The 19,918-nt window shown below is 49.5% G+C and overlaps 1 protein-coding gene across 2 annotated transcripts in view; it reads right to left on the bottom strand.

The window, feature by feature from the left end:
- The window catches only part of IRAK2 (interleukin 1 receptor associated kinase 2), a 78,870-nt gene that overhangs the window by 29,774 nt on the left and 29,178 nt on the right, over positions 1 to 19,918 (bottom strand). For both annotated transcript variants that reach the window (XR_010155112.1, XM_016940449.4), the window contains exons 3-6: positions 13,603 to 13,749; positions 4,429 to 4,532; positions 745 to 939; positions 598 to 662 (exon numbers count right to left, since the gene is read on the bottom strand). Coding sequence is in view for 1 of the 2 variants with exons in the window: in XM_016940449.4 (XP_016795938.1) it covers positions 598 to 662; positions 745 to 939; positions 4,429 to 4,532; positions 13,603 to 13,749 (511 nt within the window). In the remaining variant the exon portion in view is untranslated. The remainder of the gene's footprint in view (positions 1 to 597; positions 663 to 744; positions 940 to 4,428; positions 4,533 to 13,602; positions 13,750 to 19,918) is intronic.

The following is a 19,918-nucleotide window of genomic DNA, read 5'->3' as shown; positions in this document are numbered from 1 at the left end:
CACTTGAGGTCAGGAGTTTGAGACCATCCTGGCCAACAGGTCAAAACCCCGTCTCTACTAAAAATATGAAAATTAGCCGGGCCTGGTGGCGCACGCCTGTAATCCCAGCTACTCGGGAGGCTGAGGCACGAGAATCACCTGAACCTGGTAGGCAGAGATTGCAGTGAGCCGAGATCACGCCACTGCACTCCAGCCTGGGAGACAGAGCAAGACTCTGTCTCAAAAAACAAAAAAAGGAGAGAAGATTTATTCCCATGTGGAAGGAAGGAGTTGGAGTAAGCCAAGTTTCCTTTATAATTCTAATCTACACATAGAATTGCTACACAGGGGAAGAATGGACTCTGGAGCCAAACCAGGTAGATCCAAATCCTGGCTCTGCCACTCATTAGCTGTGTGACCTTGGATGAGACATTTAACCCCTCTGTGCCTCAATTTACCCATCTGTAAAATAATGTGATAATAGTAGCTACATTTATAGGGTTCTTGTAAGGACTAAATGAGTTTCTATATAATAGAGTGCTTAAAACATGCCTGGGCACACAGGAAGCACTATATAAAGGTTAGCTATCATTATTACTAAACAAAGGGGAGGCTTACCTAAGACAAATCTGCAGCTCTGCCTGGAAGAATCTTTCGATTGATCCTGGACTTGAACAGGCTGTCTGTAGAGAAAGACATCAGAACATGAAGATCCCGCCCCACCCCTGCAGCCTCAACCCCCACTAGAAACCAAGAAGTGCTCACCTCTCTGAGCTTCTTGAAGACGAATGGCTTCCCGTGCCTGTGCCCTCTGTAGACGTCAGCAAAGGTCCCCTGGCTGATTTTGTGGTTTTGATTGAAGTCATCGGTTGCCTGGACCACGTCTGCCTCACTCCAGAAAAGGCTGTCTCCAGCCAAGCTCAAAAGTTTTTCCTGCTTAGGAATGGAGGTGCTGAAGTCCTGGAGACCCAGAGAGAAGAGATGGAGATTACTATGGAATCTCGTTTTCTCTGCTACCTCAAGGGACCTTGGAACACCAGAGATGGAGGGATGGAGGGGATCATCTTATCCAATGAAAACTGTAAAAAGGACATGGATAGGCCGGGCACGGTGGCTCACGCCTGTAATCCCAGCACTTTGGGAGGCCGAGGTGGGCGGATCACAAGGTCAGGAGATCGAGACCATCCTGGCTAACACAGTGAAACCCCATCTCTACTAAAAAATACAAAAAAAAATTATCGAGGCATGGTGGCGGGCGCCTGTAGTCCCAGCTACTCGGGAGGCTGAGGCAGGAGAATGGGGTGAACCCAGGAGGCGGAGCTTGCAGTGAGCCGAGATCGCGCCACTGCACTCCAGCCTGGGCGACAGAGCGAGACTCTGTCTCAAAAAAAAAAAAAAAAAGGACATGGATAGGCCGAAGCTCAAATCCCAGCTCCATCTGTATCCTGCTCTGTGACCTTGGGTGAGTTACTTAACCTCTCTGAGCCTCAATTTTTTCCATCAGCAAAAATGAAGGTAACAATAGTACCCTGAAGAGTAATTTTGAAGACTAAGATGTGTTCCTGGCACATGGTTGATGTTTCCTTTATTTCAGTTTACAGAAGTGAGCACTGAGGAAATAAAACAGCTGAAGTGAGGTCCCACAGCTGGTCAGTGGCCGAGCTCAGCACTCTTGGTCTAATTCACAGCATAGGTACTGGGGTTCCAGACTCCTGGGAAGTAGGATACAGGTTCATATAACCAAACCAGGGGTGTCCAATTTTTTACTTCCCTGGACCACACTGGAAGAAGAAGAATTGTCTTGGGCCACACATAAAATACACTAATGATAGCTGATGAGCTTTAAAAAAAAAATTGCAAAAAACACTCATGTTTTAAGAAACTTTACAAATTTGTGTTGGGCCACATTCAAAGCCATCCTGGGCTGCACACGACCCATGGGCAAGTAAGACACGCTTGCTTTAAACAGAATTCCAGAGACTGCATGTGTATATAAGCCTATAAAAAGAAGTTCTGCTTCCGTTTTTAATAACTTCTCTCTTTAAAACACATGTACGTATTTTTTTTTTTTTTTTTTTTTTGAGACAGAGTCTCGCTCTGTCACCCAGGCTGAAGTGCAGTGGTGTGATCTCGGCTCACTGCAAGCTCCGCCTCCCAGGTTCACGCCATTCTCCTGCCTCAGTCTCCCGAGTAGCTGGGACTACAGGTACCCACCACCCTGTCCGGCTAATTTTTTGTAATTTTTTTAGTAGAGATGAGGCCTCACCGCGTTAGCCAGGATGGTCTCCATCTCCTGACCTCGTGATCCGCCCGACTTGGCCTCCCAAAGTGCTGGGATTACAGGCACGAGCCACCACGCCCGGCCTAAATTTCAATTTTTTAAAGTTACATATGCTCTTAACAGTTTTTGAAAATTAGTATCCATAACCCCATTATCCATTTAACTGCTATTAAAGTTAGTGTATTTCCGGCCAATTACATATACTAGGATTTATTTAACAAAACTGGTATCATGCCACACACATAGTTTTGATTTCTTTTCGAGACAGGGTCTCACTTTGACACCAAGGCTGGAGTGCAATGGCATGATGTCAGCTCACCGCAGCCTCAACCTCCCAGGCTCAAGGGATCCTTTCATCTCAGCGCCCCCAAGTAGCTGGGACTACAGGTGTGTGCCACCACGCCTGGCTAATTTTTTAACTTTTTTGTAGAGGCCAGGCACAGTGATTCACGCTTGTAATCTCACCATTGTGGGAGGCCAAGGCGGGCGGATCATCTGAGGCCAGGAGTTCAAGACCAGCCTGGGCAACATGGTGAAACCGTGTCTCTACTAAAAATACAAAAATTAGCCAGGCGTGGTGGCACACACCTATAATCCCGGATACTCAGGAGGCTGAGGCAGGAGAATCGCTTAAACTAGGGAACCAGAGGTTTCAGTGAGTCGAGACAGCCTGGGCAACAGAGTGAGACTTTGTCTCAAAAAAACTTTTTGGCCGGGCGCGGTGGCTCATGCCTGTAATCCCAGCACTTTGGGATGCTGAGGTGGGCGGATCACATGAGGCCAGGAGTTCAAGACCAGCCTGGCCAACATGGCGAAACCCTGTCTCCACTAAAAATACAAAAAAAAATTAGCCAAACATGCTGGCATGTGCATGTAATCCCAGCTACTCAGGAGGCTGAGGTAGGAGAATAGCTTGAACCTGGGAGGCAGAGGTTACAGTGACCAAGATCGTGCCACTGCACTCCAGCCTGGGCAATGAAGCGAGACTCCTCAAAAAAAAAACAAAAACAAAAAAAACTTTTTTGTAGACACAGGATCTCACACTGTTGCCCAGGTTGGTCTCAAAGTACTGGGCTCAAGTGAACCTCCCATACCAACCTCCCAAAGTGTTGGGATTATCCTTCATGGAAGATTGATCTATTTATTAATTTAGAGATGGGGCCTCCCTGTGTTGCCTAGGCTGGTCTCCAACTCCTGGGCTCAAGCGATCCTCCCACCTCAGCCTCCCAAGTAGCCAGGACTACAGGCATGTGACACCACACCTGGGACATGGAAGAGCTTCATTAACCACACTCATGCAAAGCTGGCTTCTCCCCCAGGCACTGGATGCAAAGGGTCTCAGGCTCACAACACTTTTAGGGGCCATCAAAACATTTTAATTTATTTTAAAATCAGAAGAAAATAAATGAACTTTTAGAGTCAAAGAAATGTCCTCATTTTTAATCCTGCTTGGATTTTATTTATCTTCGTACCAATATGGTCATACATTTTTGGAGACAGGGTCTCACTCTGTCACCCAGGGTGGAATGTGGTGGTAGGATCACAGCTCACTGCAACTTCTGCCTCCTGGGCTGAAGCCATCCTCCTGCCTCAGCCTCCCAAGTAGCTGAGACCACAGGTCGAAAATAAAATAAAATAATGGCCGGGTGCGGTGGCTCATGCCTGTAATCCAAGCACTTTGGGAGGCCAAGGCAGGTGGATCACCTGATGTCAGGAGTTCGAGACCAAGCTGGCCAACATGGTGAGACCCCGTCTCTACTAAAAATACAAAAAATTAGCCGAGCATGGTGAGATGCACCTGTAATCCCAGCTACTTGGGAGGCTGAGGCAGGAGAATCACTTGAACCCGGGAAGCGGAGGTTGCAGTGACCCGAGATCGTGCCACTGCACTCCAGCCTGGGCGGCAGAGCGAGACTCTGTCTCGAAAATAATAATAATAACAAATTAAAAAACAAGAAGTATATTCACTGAAGTGCCCTCCCTCCCTCTCCCCGCTATTATTGACCTCCTCTACTTACAGTCTTAGAAGCTTGGGGTAATTTGATGGCAATTTCCTTTCTCCTCTCCACCCTTAAACTGGTCTCAAGGGGTAGAGAAATTGCATTTTTGAGAGGGAACTATACGCTGGGAGACATGGCTTGGGGGCTGCAGCCGAGGGGTGGATTTACCTTTGAATCAGACGAAGTGGGGAGGTCGCTTCTCAAGGAATGAGGGGCATCTTCTTCAGGAGGCTGGAGAAAGGCCAGCTGGTGGGCTCTGGCTGGAGAGGACCCTGGAAAGGAGGGACTATGGGTCAGGATGCAGCCTCAGGGAGGAAGACAGGAGGGATCCTGGTCTAGTCCTCAGACCATGCCAGTCTCCTGTTCATTCCCCAAACACTTGTTGCTGCCACTTCCTGACACCCACCATGTGCCAACCAACACACTCCTCAAGCATCACCTCAGGATAAGCCTCTGACTCCCCTACAACCTGGGGCCTGTTTATCATCCCAGTTGGCAAGTGGAGACACGGAGACACCGGAGGTAGACGCAGTGCTCAGGACCACCCAGCCAGTAGATGGTAGAGCCGAAATTCAGACGGAAATCTGTTTGACTTCTAGGCCCTGCACTATCTCACCTCCTACTCAAAGAGCAGAAAAAGACACAGAGGTGAACTAGCTACCAAGCCTGCCTTCCAGAAACCTCCACCAGGGCAGGGATGCAGTAACTATCCTCCGAGGATACATCCCACGGGAAGGCGAGGTCAGAGGCAGGAGAGACCATAACAGGCTGGGAGATGAGGAGGGTTCACAGAGGAAGTGGCACCTGACCTGGGCTTGAAATATGGAGAAACGTTTTCAACAAGCAGATATGGGGCAGTGGAACCAGCCCATGCAGAGGTGGGGCAGTAGAAGGTCCCGGGGCTGGAGTAAGTTAACATCTAGGTACATGAGTTAGCAAATATCATGCCAGGCACTGTTCTAAATACTTCACGTCTGTAATACCAGCACTTTGGGAGGCTGAGGCAGAAGGATTGCTTCAGCCCAGGAGTTTGAGATCAGCTTGGGCAACATGACAAGATCCCGTTTCTACAAAAGATTTTTTTTTCTTTTTTTTTTTGAGACGGAGTCTCCCTCTGTCGCCCAGGCTGGAGTGCAGTGGCGCAATCTCGGCTCACTGCAAGCTCCGCCTCCCGGGTTCACACCATTCTCCTGCCTCAGCCTCCCGAGTAGCTGGGACTACAGGCGCCCGCCACCACACCCAGCTAATTTTTTGTATTTTTAGTAGAGATGGGGTTTCACTGTGTTAGCCAGGATGGTCTCGATCTCCTGAACTCGTGATCTGCCCACCTCGGCTTCCCAAAGTGCTGGGATTACAGGCATGAGCCACTGCGCTCAGTCCTACAAAAGATTTTTTTTTAATAGCCAGGTATGGTGGTGTACACCTGTGGTCCCCTCTACTTGGGAGGATGAGGATCACTTGTGCCCAGGAGGTCAAGGCTATATTGAGCCATGATCACACCACTGCACTCTAGCCTAGGAGGCAGAATGAGACCCTGTCTCAAAAAAAATCCTTCCCGTGCGTTAACTCATCTAATCCTCATGCCAATCAGGAAATAAGGTACCACTGCACCATTTTCATTGCCTCTTTACAGATGGTGAAATGAGGCATGGAGAAGTTAAGTCACTTTTCCAAGGGCCTTGGCCTTTGGCCAAGGCCTGCTTCTGTGTGGACCAGCCACCAAGGCCCACCTCACCCACAGTCTGTGCCTGCACTCACCGAGGAGCCCCCCTACCAGACGGCCTCATTAGTCTCCAGATTAATCTTCACATGGGGCACACAGTCAGTGGTTCCAGTGTCTATGTTCTTTTTTTTTTTTTTTTGGAAACAGAGTCTCACTCTGTCACCCAGCCTGGAGTGCAGTGGCACAATCTCAGCTCACTGCAAACTCCCCGTCCCAGGTTCAGGTGATTCTCCTGCCTCAGCCTACGAAGTAGCTGGGACTATAGGCGTGCGCCATGATGCCGGCTAATTTTTGTATTTTTATTAGAGACGGGGTTTCGTCATGTTGGCCAGGCTGGTTTTGAACTCCTGACCTCAAGTGATCCCCTTGCCTCGGCCTCTCAAAGTGCTGGGATTATAGGCGTGAGCCACGGTGCTTGGCCACGTCTATGCCCCTAATCCCTTAGTGAGTGAACAAGATTCACAAGACGGAATGTTTGACAAGTAGTTTAGGGTCACTTAAACGTGAGGTTAAAGGGGGTGAAATTTCTTCACTAGGCCCCATGTGAAGATTAATCTGAAGACTAATGAGGCCACCGAGGGTGGCTCCTCGGTGGGCGCAGGCACAGACCGTGGGTAAGGTGAGCCATGATGGCTGGTCCGCACAGAAGCAGGCCTTGGCCAAAGGCCAGAGGCTTCAAACATCATCATCTGGAAATACCTAGGAAGCCCCATGGCAAGGACAGCTTCTGAGTAACTGGGGACCTGACCCTTCCCAAGGAAACTGGACTTGACCCCAAGATTACTGGATAAATCTACCTGCTTCAGGTATTTGTGGCTTACAACATCAGGAAAGGAATGACTCATCTGGAACTTTGGCTATTAAAAAATTTATTTTGGCCTGGGCACGGTGGCTCAGGCTTGTAATCCCAGCACTTTGGGAGGCCGAGGCAGGTGGATTACCTGAGGTTAAGAGTTTAAGACCATGAGCCAAGATTGTGCCACTGCACTCCAGCCTGGGTGACAGAGTGAGACTCCACTTCAAATAAACAAACAAACAAACAAACAAAAAGAGTTTAAGACCAGCCTGGCCAACATGGTAAAACCCCATCTCTACAAAAATACAAAAATTAGCCTGGCATGATGGCGAGTGCCTGTAATCCCAGCTACTTGGGAGGCTAAGGCAGGAGAATTGCTTGAACCAGGGAGGCAAAGGTTGCCGTGGGCTGAGATGTGCCACTGCACTCCAGCCTGGGTGACAGAGCGAGACTGTATAAAAAAAAAATTTTTTTTTTGGCCAGCACAGTGGCTCACACCTGTAATCCCAGCGCTTTGGGAAGCTGAGGCAGGTGGATCACCTGAGGTCAGGAGTTCGAGACCAGTCTGGTCAACATGGTGAAACCCTGTCTCTACTAAAAATACAAAAATTAGCCGGGCATGGTGGCACATGCCCGTAGGCCCAGCTACTCAGGAGGCTGAGGCACAAGAATCGCTTAAACCTGGGAGGCAGAGGTTGCAGTGAGCCAAGATCATACCACTGCACTCCAACCTGGGCAACAGAGCGAGACTCAGTCTCAAAAAACAAAAAACAAAAAATTTTATTTCACGAGACTGAAAGTAAAATCAGCCTAGCTAAACAATTAACCCACACAGATAGCTGATAACATGAAATCACCTGAAACAAGGTCTGGAGCCTGTCAAGGGGCTGCCGTCAGCCTCATTCCTGGGATCTTTGCCCTGCTGCTGTGTGAGTCTAGCAGCCAGGAGAATTGGAGCTGGAGACCCCCAGCTGCTGGGAGCCTGGCTATCTGCGGGCCTGGCTGTGGCTGGCTCCAATCAATCCCTGCATCTGCATCCAGACCATGCTTCCCAGGGGCTGTTCCCCAGGCACTGTGTGCAGAGGGTACACTAGGCAGATAGGACTGTGATGGCCAACGGACACCCTGGAGAGTCTGCCTTAGACCGAAGGCAGGCCAGCAAGTGCCCACCCAGCCTTCCTCGGAAATGGCGCACCGTGGTCCCAAGGCTCTCCCAGCCTTGCCCAGCTCCCTCTGCATTTTCTTGCAAGTATTTGTCCTAATGAAATCCTATCTTGTTGATGAAATCCTATCCTGTCTTGGTATCTGCCTCTCACCAAGGACCTGGACTAATGCAGGCCTCTGCTGGCCAGCACAGGGCCCCCGTCCTGCAGAAAGGCTGCTCTGTGATGGCCACTTCCACCCTTGCCCTGCCTTCTCTTGGCCTCAGCTCAGTACCCTTGGCCCGCATCCCTCAGACTGCAGTTATGTTCATCCGGTCTCCAAGTTTTTGGCCATGTCTGTGCCACCTCACTATGAGTCACCTGACAGTTTTCTTTCAACCAACTTTAATTCCAGTGTTATGTATTCAGCCTTGTGTTAAACAGTAATATCCATGAAGTCCCTAGTTCTTCTACACATGATCTATATTTGTGCTAACACCCAGGTTCCGTGTACCACTGCAGGTGTGGGCCCCACACTGGGAACCGCTGCTCCAGACTAACTTGAGTTCCATCCTGCTGCCAGGCCTGGCCACAGGGCAGGGCTCTCTCTGCACACAGGGTCCTTCTGTGCCCAGTAAATCTGAGGTCAGAGCTTGCCTCACACAAGTCACGAGTTTCCTATCTGACTTAATGCCTGGGGTTTGCTCAGGAGGCTCCCGCAGGCCTCTCAGTTTGGGGGAATCCCTGAGGCCTGCTCCTGCGACATATGAGGGCTATTAGTTGGGTTTATTTATCCCTGTGTTCTTGGGGAAAAGGAATGGACTCTGGTCTGGAAAATCAGACAGGACCCACCAGCCATTACTCTCCATCTCTCCCTACCCAGCCCTCCCCTCCTCTGGGGTCTAATCGGATTGGCTCCTCGTGCCTAGGGTAGTTATCTGTGGTAGGAGAAACTCACAACCATAATCTTTAAAGGCCCCCATTTTATGTCCAAGGGCAGAGAGAGGAGAATGAGAAGGAATTCTCCTGCTATCAAGGATATGAAAATCTCCCTGGATTCCATACAAAGTAATCAGAAGTTGGCCATGGGTGGATCATTACTGAAGCCAGCTGATGGGGACATGGAGGGTCATTATGCTCTTGGCTTTTGTATGTTTGTAATTTTTTCATATAAAAATGTTTTAAAATAATGGCTAAGGGAGGGGAGGGAGACGGGACAGGAGAGTAGATGAACAAGATGGGATACTTGTTGGGTGATAGTGATGGATGGGGCTTGGGGCTTCCACATAATCTTGTTTCCAAGAGTGAGGCACAGCTAATCAGAGGTCAGATCAAGTGCCAGGACTTAGCTAAAAAACAAACCATTTCCTATGGAAACGCTTCCAGAAGCTTTCTTTTTCTTGCTTTTCTTTTTTGTTCTGTTTTGTTTGTTTTTGTTTTTGAAACAGAGTCTCTGTCACCCAAGCTGGAGTGCAGTGGCGTGATCTCAGCTCACTGCAACCTCCACCTCCCAGGTTCAAGCAATTCTCCTACCTCAGCCTCCCAAGTAGCTGGGATTACAGGCGCCTGAGACCATGCCCAGCTAATTTTTATATTTTTAGTAGAGATGAGGTTTCACCATGTTGACCAGGCTGGTCTCGAACTCCTGACCTGAGGTGATCCGACTGCCTTGGCCTTTTTGTTGCTATTCTACTGAGGCTAATATGCCTGCTTTCTCAAGCAAAATGCACCACCTCTGGTCCTGCCGAGCTGTGTCGTTGCAGGTACAAGAATTGCAGAAGCAGCGGCACTGTATCTGACATGGGGTCTTCTATGTCCTGCCCTGATGCTGGCAGCGGGTCTACCCCCAGCTGCCCCATCTCCTTTATTAGTATCAAACAGAATTTGGCCCAAGCGCTGGCTCCAGCACTACTCAAGATCTGACCTCAGATGAGCTGTGCCTCACTTATCTGAGCTTTCTCAAATGTAAAAAGAGCAATAATGGTCTGTTCCTTGTCCAGGTAAAAAGAGCTGATGTTTATAGAGCACAAAGGTCAGGCTGTGACACATGCAGTACTTGGTATTTTACCAAGGCTGGTGAAACTATGTGTAGAATAAGTAAACAGATTCTGACTGATAGCCCAGTGGCCTCTCCTACAGCTAAGGCTTTGTGACAGTTATTTCAGCTGCTCAAAACCCTTTCATCTGAATTCTAGCTTCGAGACTGCTTTGCTGAGGTGCTCATAGCCTATCCATGGCTCCTCTGCTCACATATTTTCCTCCTCAGCCAGGCGCGGTGGCTCATGCCTGTAATCCCAGCACTTTGAGAGGCCGAGGCAGGTGGTCAAGAGATCAAGACCATCCTGGTCAACATGGTGAAACCCCGTCTCTACTAAAAATACAAAAAATTAGCTGGGCATGGTGGCGTGCACCTGTAGTGCCAGCTACTCGGGAGGCTGAGGCAGGAGGATCACTTGAACCCAGGAGGCAGAGGCTGCAGTGAGCCGAGATCGCGCCACTGCACTCCAGCCTAGTGATAGAGCGAGACTCTGTCTCAAAAAACAAAACAAAACAAACAAACATATTTTCCTCCTCCATGTCTCTTCCCACTTCCTTCCCACCTACTGCAAGGGGGAGCCAGGGTATCACAGGGATCAAGATGTGGGCTCAGTATCCTTCACTCCTACCAAAATCCTTCAAGATAATTGATGAGTTTGAACTCTGGGGCTCAGTGGAACCTTGGGGTTTTCCCAAAAGAAGACAAGCTTTGGGTGGTTTGATGAAATGAATGATTTCTTATTTTCAATTTAGGCAAAGATAGACAATCAACTTCCTGTCTCTGCCTGCAAATTGTAGTTATCATCTTGACCTGCCTGGGCACATTTGCTCCAAGTGCCATCAAGAAAGCAAATAGGGGCTGGGTACAGTGGCTCACGCCTGTAATCCCAGCACTTTGGGAGGCCAAGGCGGGTGGATTGCTTGAGCCCAGGAGTTCAAGACCAGCCTGCGCAACACAGCGAAACCCCATCTTTACAAAAAATACAAAAATCAGTCAGGCGTGGTGGTGCGTGCCTATAGTCCCAGCTACTCAGGAGGCTGAGGCAGCAGGATCGCTTGAACCCAGGAGGCAAAGGTTGCAATGAGCCGAGATTGTGCCACTGCACTCTAGCCTGGGTGACAGAGATTCCATCCCACCGCCAAAAAAAGAAAGTAAGTAAATAGGGCTCTGTGCAGTGGCTCATGCCTGTAATCCCAACACTTTGGGAGGCCAAGGTGGGAGAATCGCTTGATCCCAGGAGTTCGAGACCAGCCTGGGCAACAAAATGAGACCCCGTCTTTACAAAAATAAAAAATTAGCCAGCCGTAGTGATGTACACCTGTAGTCCCAGCTACTTGAGAGGCTGAAGTGGGAGGATTGCTTCAGCCAGGGAAGTTGAGGCTGCAGTGAGCTATGACTGTGCCACTGTCACCTAGCCTGGGCAACAGAGCAAGGCCTATCTCAAAAAAAAAAAAAAAAAAAAAAAGGTTAGAAAGTAAACAGCAAAGGCTGACAGAGACATGTGACGTTTATTTAACTTTTATTTTTATTTTGAGACAGAGTCTCACTCTGTCACCCAGGCTAGAATGCAGTGGCACGATCTCAGCTCACTGCAACCTCCGCCTCCTGGGTTTGAGTGATTCTCCTGCCTCAGCCTCCCGCGTAGCTGGGACTACATGCACCCGCCACCACGCCCGGCCAATTTTTTGTATTTTTAATAGAGACAGGGTTTCACCGTGTTAGCCAGGATGGTTTTGATCTCCTGACCTCGTGATCCACCCGCCTCAGCCTCCCAAAGTGCTGGAATTACAGGCGTGAGCCACCGCGCCCGGCTGGCTGTGATGTTTGTTTATCTTTACAGTAACCTAGATAAAGAATACCAGAAGGAACTGCTATGCCTATTACCTCTTCCATCCTGACCAGCACGCCCCTACAATTTCCCTATTTTGTTAGAATTTTCCCTTTGGTCAGGACCATTTCCCCTTATCTTTCATTGCTGATCAAAAGTCTGCACTTAAAAATATATATATTTAGCTACAGGAAATAATCCAGACTCCTTGGCCTAGAATTAACTTTCTAGATTCAACCTATCTGGAGTGTCTGGAATGTTCATAATATCAGATAACATTTAATGAGCACCTCCATGGTGCAACACTCAGGTGCAGGATTTCTTACCACACCATGTTGAAATAGGGTCTATTATTCTCCTCATTTTACAAATGAGTAAACTGAGGTACAAAGGCTAAGTCATTCTACAAAACAGCAGCACTAGGATTCAAATATGAGTCTGTCTAATACAAAAGCCCACAAAACATGTTCCTTTCAGCTGATGCTGCACCTGGCTTCAGAAACGGCAACAGTGACCTGAGATTACGTGGATTTGGGGTCTCTGGCTCACCACTCAGGAGGCCGCAGGAGACAGGAGGTGAGGCAGGGCTCCAGGGGTGAGGCGGTGAGAATGGAGATTGGGCTGAGCAGCAGCTCCCCTAGGGAGGTCATCTGCTGGCTGAGCCATTCTGTCATTTGGAAACTGTCCCTGAGCCCTTGCCTGGGCACAGGTGATGGAGACAAATCTGAAGTGGTCCGAAAGGATCTGGGATAGCAGTGAGTACGATGCTTAGGGATGTGAGTGTTCAAATCACACAGCTCAGACATTACTTCCTATTTGTGTGACCTTAAGCAAGCTGCTCTCCCTCTCTGGGCTTCAGCAGACTGTGACTGATGGAGGGGAGGAAAGTGGTGGGCAGGAAGCATCCCTCAATTCCCCACTGCATGGCTGCGAGGGCCGGGGCCTATGGAGAATGGACAGAGAAATGGTCAGACATCCGGTCCAGAGCCTGCACACAGGGCCAACCTGTGCTGGGGACTCGGGAGACCACTGGTGAAAACAGGGACCCGGCAGTACATGACCTCAGCTAGGTTGGTTAACCTCGCTGTGCTTTAGTTTTCTCATCCATGAAATGGGCATAATCACCATACCTAATTCATAGTTAGTTGAAGATTAAATGAGTCAATATCTTTGAAGTACAGTACTTGGAATAGTGTCTCGCACTAGAAAGCCTCCAATTACCGAGCTATTTCTTTTCTGCTCACAAAAATGGTAACAGATATTATATACATTTTGTTACCTGATTTTTTCTACTTTTCTACCTCCCTATATTGTCAGTATGTTTCCATGTACATATGCACGTCTACATCATTGTTGATAGTACTTTGTTGTGACTGTCTGACATTAATTTTATTATCCCCCATTGTTGTTGCCAGATTTTTTGCTTTCTTTAGGAAGAGTCTCACTCTGTCACCCAGGCCGGAGTGCAGTGGTGTGATCATAGCTCACCACAGCCTTGCACTCCTGGGCTCGAGCAATCCCCCTACCTCAGCCTCCTGAATAGCTGGGACTACCAGGTGCATGCCACCATGCCTGGATAATCTTTTTAAAATTTTTTGTAGAGGAAAGGTCTCACCAGGTTGCCTAGGCTGGTCTCAAACTCCTGGGCTCAAGCCATCCTCCCGTCTCAGCCTCACAGAGCTGGGATTATAGGCATGAGCCACCATGCTCAGCCTCAATTTTTTGCTCTTATATGCTAAGCTCAATGTCCTTATAGATATATATTCATTTCCTTAAACAAAAGTGCTTTAAGTAAAAAAGTTAAATTTAAAATACCTGGGCCTGGAAAGGTGGCCATCCTCACAGGCTGCCCCTCTTCCTGTTCATCCTCAGCCTTTCTTACAGAAGCTGCCAAAGGCTTTTCTGGCTTCACAGAGTCAGGGAAGGCTGGAACGGGACACCTGATTTCAGGAGCCGGTTTCCCTGAAAACAAGGTGGAAAGAAAGTTATTACTATTCCATGAAGTGGGGTAGCCATTGAGAGACTGGGTCTGGAAGTCAGAGACCTGGGTTCTAATTCTGGCTCTGCCACAAATGTGTGGTGTTGCAGGGCGGGAGGGTCTTTCCCTTTCTGGCCTTGGCCTCCCCATCTGTAAAATGCAGTAGACCAGGCGCGGTGGCTCACACCTGTAATCCCAGCACTTTGGGAGGCCGAGGTGGGTGGACTGCCTGAGGTCAGGAGTTCGAGACCAGCCTGGCCAATATGGTGAAACCCCATCTCTACTAAAAATACAAAAATTAGTCAGGCATGGTGGCACATGGCTGTAGTCTCAGCTACTTGGGAGGCTGAGGCAGGAGAATCACTTGAACCGGGGAGGCAGAGCTTGCAGTGAGCCAAGATCGCGCCACTACACTCCAGCCTGAGCGACAGAGCAAGACTCTGTCTCAAAAAAAAAAAAAAAAAAAAAAAAGAGCAGTGGCTGAACATGGCAGTCCTGGTGAGGGTGGAGCTCTGATGTGCTAAGTCACATACACCTGCTTCCACCCAACCAGCTGTGTGACCTCCAACAAGCCACCTCCCTCCTCTCGGCCTCCCTTCCTCACCTATAAAACGGAGGTGATAATGGCGTCCGTTTGCCTCCCGCTGGGGTGTCATGTGGGAAAGGAGAGTAGAGATGGGGACGGGCACTGTAGACTGCACATTTCCCTGAACACGTGAGCGGGTCAAAGACACCATCCCTCTAAGCTCCCACTCCAGCCCCTAGGGATCAAAGTTCTGGCTGTCCTACAACCTCCCTTTCACGCAGTGGAGACACACGCATCCTTCCCACTTGATGGATGAGAATCCTAAAACAGCAGCCATGGCCACTGAGGACGGGCTGTACCGGGCCCAGGCCCAGCTGCACAGACATGAATCCTCACAACATCTCTGCTTCTCATCCCTGTTCAGAGATGAGGAAACTGAGGCCTGAGCAGGTTAAATGACTTGCTAAGATCACATGCCAAAGGCACGCAGGACTGGCCGAAGAACTCCCCTGCCTTCTCGAGGGTAATCATTTCCTTTTTACATCAACTTGGGAAACCCCAAAGGTGCTTCGAGGGTGTGTCAACCTCAGCTTCCAGCCAGCTTCTCAGAGCTGCTCTGTGAAACAGCTTCCTCTCCCCTCCTCCACTGGGCCCTGATCTTATCCCTTCTGGCTGGGCCCTGCCGCCAGCTCAGGCAGCCTCCACACCCTTGCCAGGCTACTTCTTACCAAAGTATACATCTGGCCTCGTCACTTCCCTGCTTGAAGCCTTTATGGGGCTCCCCATTACCTAGATAATGTCCACACTCCTTAGCCTGAATCTTTCTGTCTCCCCATTCCCTCCCAGATAAAACCCGATTCTATAGCCCTGCATTCAAGTCCCTCATTCTCTGGTGGTTTGGGATAGACTTATGTTTGAGAATGACAAAAACTGGGGCACTGAAGTCCCAGGAAAGGCTGCTGACTCGCTTGATGTCACTCAGAGCATGACATAAAGCATGACACAGGGGATGTCACAACAGATGTCCCAGGTAGGGCTGGGACAAAACATCTCCAGCAACATTTCTTTGAACTGGTGAACTGTGCCTCTCTAAACAAAACCAATTGTTACCCTGGGACCTCGCTTTTCAAACCCAAGCTTTTGAACTAAAATAATAGGACCTAAATTTGCATAGCACCACACTGGTATGGCACCGTGCATATTTATTTAATTTTCACAGCAATCTCTGGTAGTTCATAGGTTTATCTGCATTTTATTTTTGAGCATATTGAGGCTCAGATAAGTGAAATGACTTGCGTCAAGTAAAACAGCCAACAACAGTCAAACCTGGGACTGGTTTCACTGTCTCCCACCTAGCTAGGGCAGAACTATTGAAACACCACTGCCATCACTGCCACCACCAGCCCCAATTCCCCCAGGGGCAGACATCCCAATCCCCAGACAAACAGGAACAAAGGGGTGATCACTGACTTCCCCAGGGTGGGAGGAGTTGGGGAGACATCGGGAATGCACAAAAATAACAACAAGGCTGAATGTCGGGGGGTGATGAGTGGCTTCATCCTTGTGTTTTCTTTACTGTCACTGACATTTTAAATAAATTTTTGTTTTGTTTTGTTTTGTTTTGTTTTTTGAGACGGAGTCTCGCTCTGTCGCCCAGGCTGGAGTGCAGTGGTGTGATCTCGGCTCACTGCAAGCTCCGACTCTCGGGCTCACGCCATTCTCCTGCCTCAGCCTCCCGTGTAGCTGGGACTACAGGTGCCCACCAGCACGCCCGGCTAATTTTTTCTATTTTTAGTAGAGACAGGGTTTCACCATGTTAGCCAGGATGGTCTCGATCTCCTGACGTCATGATCTGCCCTCCTCAGCCTCCCAAAGTGCTGGGATTACAGGCGTGAGCCACCGCGCCCGGCCTGAGTGGCTTCTTCCTTGTGTTTTCTTTACTGTCACTGACATTTTAAATACAATTTTTTTTTTTTTTTTGAGACGGAGTCTCACTCTGTCGCCCAGGCTGGAGTGCAGTGGCACAATCTCGGCTCACTACAAGCTCCGCCTCCCAGGTTCACGCCATTCTTCTGCCTCAGCCTCCCGAGTAGCTGGAACTACAGGCGCCCACCACCACACCTGGCTAATTTTTTGTATTTTTAGTAGAGACAGGGTTTCAGCGTGTTAGCCAGGATGGTCTCCATCTCCTGACCTCATGATCCGCCCTCCTCAGCCTCCCAAAGTGCTGGGATTACAGGCGTGAGCCACCACGCCCGGCCCTCCTTTGGACAACTTTTATGAAGACTAATGGAGACACTGCTTAGCTCAAAATATGGGACCTTTATTTCTGTGGTGGTTATAGTCTTAAAATATTGGTTATCTCTTAAATAGTCTACATATTGAGGATAAGAAGAGTAGGATGAGAGTCTTTTAGTTTTCTTTTTCTTCTTTTTTTTTTTTTTGAGACAGAGTCTTACTCTGTTGCCCAGGCTGGAGTACAGTGGCGGAATCTCGGCTCACTGCAACCTCTGCCTCCCGGATTCAAGCCATGCTCCTGCCTCAGCCTCCTGAGTAGCTGGGATTACAGGTGTGCAACACCACATCCAGCTAATTTTTTTTTTTCTGTATTTTTAGTAGAGATGGGGTTTCACCACGTTGGCCAGGCTGGTCTTGAACTCCTGACCTCAAGTGATCAACCTGCCTCGGCCTCCCAAAGTGCTGAGATTACAGACGTGAGCCACCGCGCCTGGCCTGTTTTATATTGTGGGGTTTTTTTCTTTGTGATTTATTCATATCATAGAATTTTTCAACAAAATCATTATGCATTATTTACACAGTAAAGTATACTTCTTTTAAAAAAAATCAGTTAGCAAGCTAGCTAAAGTAATGACGAGAACTGAGTCTTCCAAGCTAGTGTGAGTAGCGTTTGCCCTGGGGACCTCTCTGGCTCCAGTGAGCAGACGATGAATCAGCCCTTCATGAGATTCAGATCCACCTCACTTCTGTTTTTCACCAACGAATGTCCACATTGTGTATTGATACGTTCAATTCAAGCACCCTCCCCACAACCCTGGAGATCTCAAGTCAGGAAGCTGAGGCTTAGTGGGGAACAAGACCTGCCCAAGGGAAAGAGGGCGGCAGGCAGCACTGAGGCAGGAAGGCGGGGTCTCCTCCCAGAACCACTGACGTAAGGGCACCCAGAGAACATGCACTTCTCTCCCCACCTGGGCTCCACGGGCACTTCGGTGGTTTGATAGGCCACACCCCCCCATCCTGATTGCCATCAGGCCAAGGCCTTTGTGGCTGAAACTCGGAGTCTAGAAGCCAGTTTCTCTCCAACAAGGGCCTTGCCTGCAGGAATCACAGGATCACTGTCTGCCTCATGGCATCCCACTGCCTTCCACAGGCCCAGGAGGAGAATAAACAGTCCCTAGGCCGGGCACAGTGGTTCACACCTAAAATCCCAGCACTTTGGGAGGCCAAGGAGGGCAGATCACCTGTGGTCAGGAGTTCTGGACCAGCCTGGCCAACATGGCGAAACCCCGTCTCTACTAAAAATACAAAAATTAGCCAGGCGTGGTGGTGCACACCTGTAGTCCCAGCTACTCAGGAGGCTGAAGCAGGAGAATCGCTTGAACCTGGGAGGCAGAGGCTGCAGTGTGCTAAGTTTGTGCCACTGCACTCCAGCCTAGGCAATAGAGCAAGACTCTGTCTCAAAAAACAACAACAGAAAACCAGTCCCTTGTACAGAATGACAATGAACAATGCCGGGGTGAGTGCTGATTCGAGCATGGGTCTGGAACAGAGCTGTCGCTCCCACGGTGCACAGAAGTGAAAGCTCTGCCTGTGCTCCCTTGGAAGGCTACCCCCCCGCCACTCCCAGTCCTCATCTTTCCCAGCCTCCCCTCTCTGGCAGGGAGAGACTGCCTCTCTCCCTCCACCCTCCCTCCTCAAACTGCCTCAAGTGGGGCTTATGCTCCTGGAAAGGCTTGTCATCCTTGTGACATCTGTGTCAAAAGGGCAGCAGTGGCTCCCCTGGCTCAGGGCCGGCTGGGCTCGCTGAAGTCACTTCCCAACAGTGACCTCCTGCAGAGGCCAGGCCCGCAACAGTATAAAATGCTCCCTAAAGGTCTCACCTACACCCAGAACCGCCCATGACCCCAGCAAATGAGGCACCTTCTCCTTGTGGGAGGCCTGCCTGGCTGAGCCTCATTGTTCTCATCAGTAAAATGGGGATGAGGGTGATACTTACAGCCTTACTTAACTTCAGTGTCCTGTTCCTTTTTTTTTTGAGACAGGGTGTTGCTCTGTCACCCAGGCTATGCAGTGGTGTGATCACAGCTCACTGCAGCCTCAAACTCCTGAGCTCAAGCTATCCTCCTCTCTTAGCCTCCCATGCCGCTGGGATTACAGGCAACACCACGCCCAGCTAATTTTTAATTTTGTGTAGAGACAGCATCTCACTATGTTGCCCAGCCTGGGCTCAAACTCCTAGGCCCCAGTGATCCTCCCACCTTGTCCTCCCAAAGTGCTGGGATTACAGGCCTGAGCCACTGCTCCCAGTCCAGTGTCCTATTCAGGGTAATGTTTTGTTCAGCACAAATCTTTGCCTCTCTGTCAAAACACATTTGGCAGGAACATCAAGGCCACCAACCCATTTGTGGCCAACCTCTGTGGGCTCCACCCGTGGGGAAGATAAAAAATGTCATTATGTTTTCATCCTAAAGAGAGTCCAGCTTTTCTCTTTCTTTTTCTTGTTCCTTCTGCAGTGACATGCGGTGGCCCCACCTGGCACCACAGGGCACTTGGAAGTGAGCAGGAGTGAGGAACAGATGGGGAGGGGCGGTGTCGGCAGGGCTACCTGTGACCAGACCTGTCAGCACACTTGGGGCTAACATCCACCCTCCCACACAAGAGGCACCAGGTCACACCAGCCACGGATGTAAGCCAACAGAGCCCCACGTCAGCCCCAACAAGAAGTTTTGGTTTCCTGTGAAACCCCCATCTTCGCAAGCTTTGAGTTTTTAGATGTCTTTAAAATGCAAGCAATAAATGGTGTGTATAAACGTGAACCGCCCTCATCTCCACCCTGGAGCTGCCGGCATGGTCTGAGCTGGGTGGACGGGCAGGCCCATGCATGCCTGTCCCACTGTCCAAACCTGAAGATGGAGAAAATGGCCTCTGTCCTCATCCCTCCAAACCTGCTCCCTGCTAGCTAGAAAGACGCAACGCCCACTCATTCAGGCTGGCACACCAGAGAGCTAGTGAAATAAAAATAGAACACCAAAGGCAGGATGAGGCAAAGGAGGCCAAATGCCTACAAGAAAGGGCTGTAACAAGCTTCAACTCTCGCACTGAGCTTCCTGTCTGCCAAGGCCAAGGCTCACGAGTGAGCTGCTCACGGACTTCTTATCACAGATAGACAAGGGCAGCCTCAGGCTTCCAACGCAGCACTCTTTCCTCCCAGGATTAAATTCTCAAGAGAATTCCACACATAAAGTTGATTCTGCAGGATCATGAGATCCAAAAACACAGACTGTGATCAAAGAGTAGAACTAGGATCACAAGAGTAAGCGTGGGGAAGCGTCGGCTCTGGCTTGAGCCAGACCCAAGCTCTGCGATTCCAGCTTCACGCCCAGGCACAG

This window comes from Pan troglodytes, chromosome 2 (assembly GCF_028858775.2).
Source record: "Pan troglodytes isolate AG18354 chromosome 2, NHGRI_mPanTro3-v2.0_pri, whole genome shotgun sequence".
NCBI lineage: Eukaryota > Metazoa > Chordata > Mammalia > Primates > Hominidae > Pan > Pan troglodytes.
This window is presented reverse-complemented; position numbering and strand designations above follow the sequence as displayed.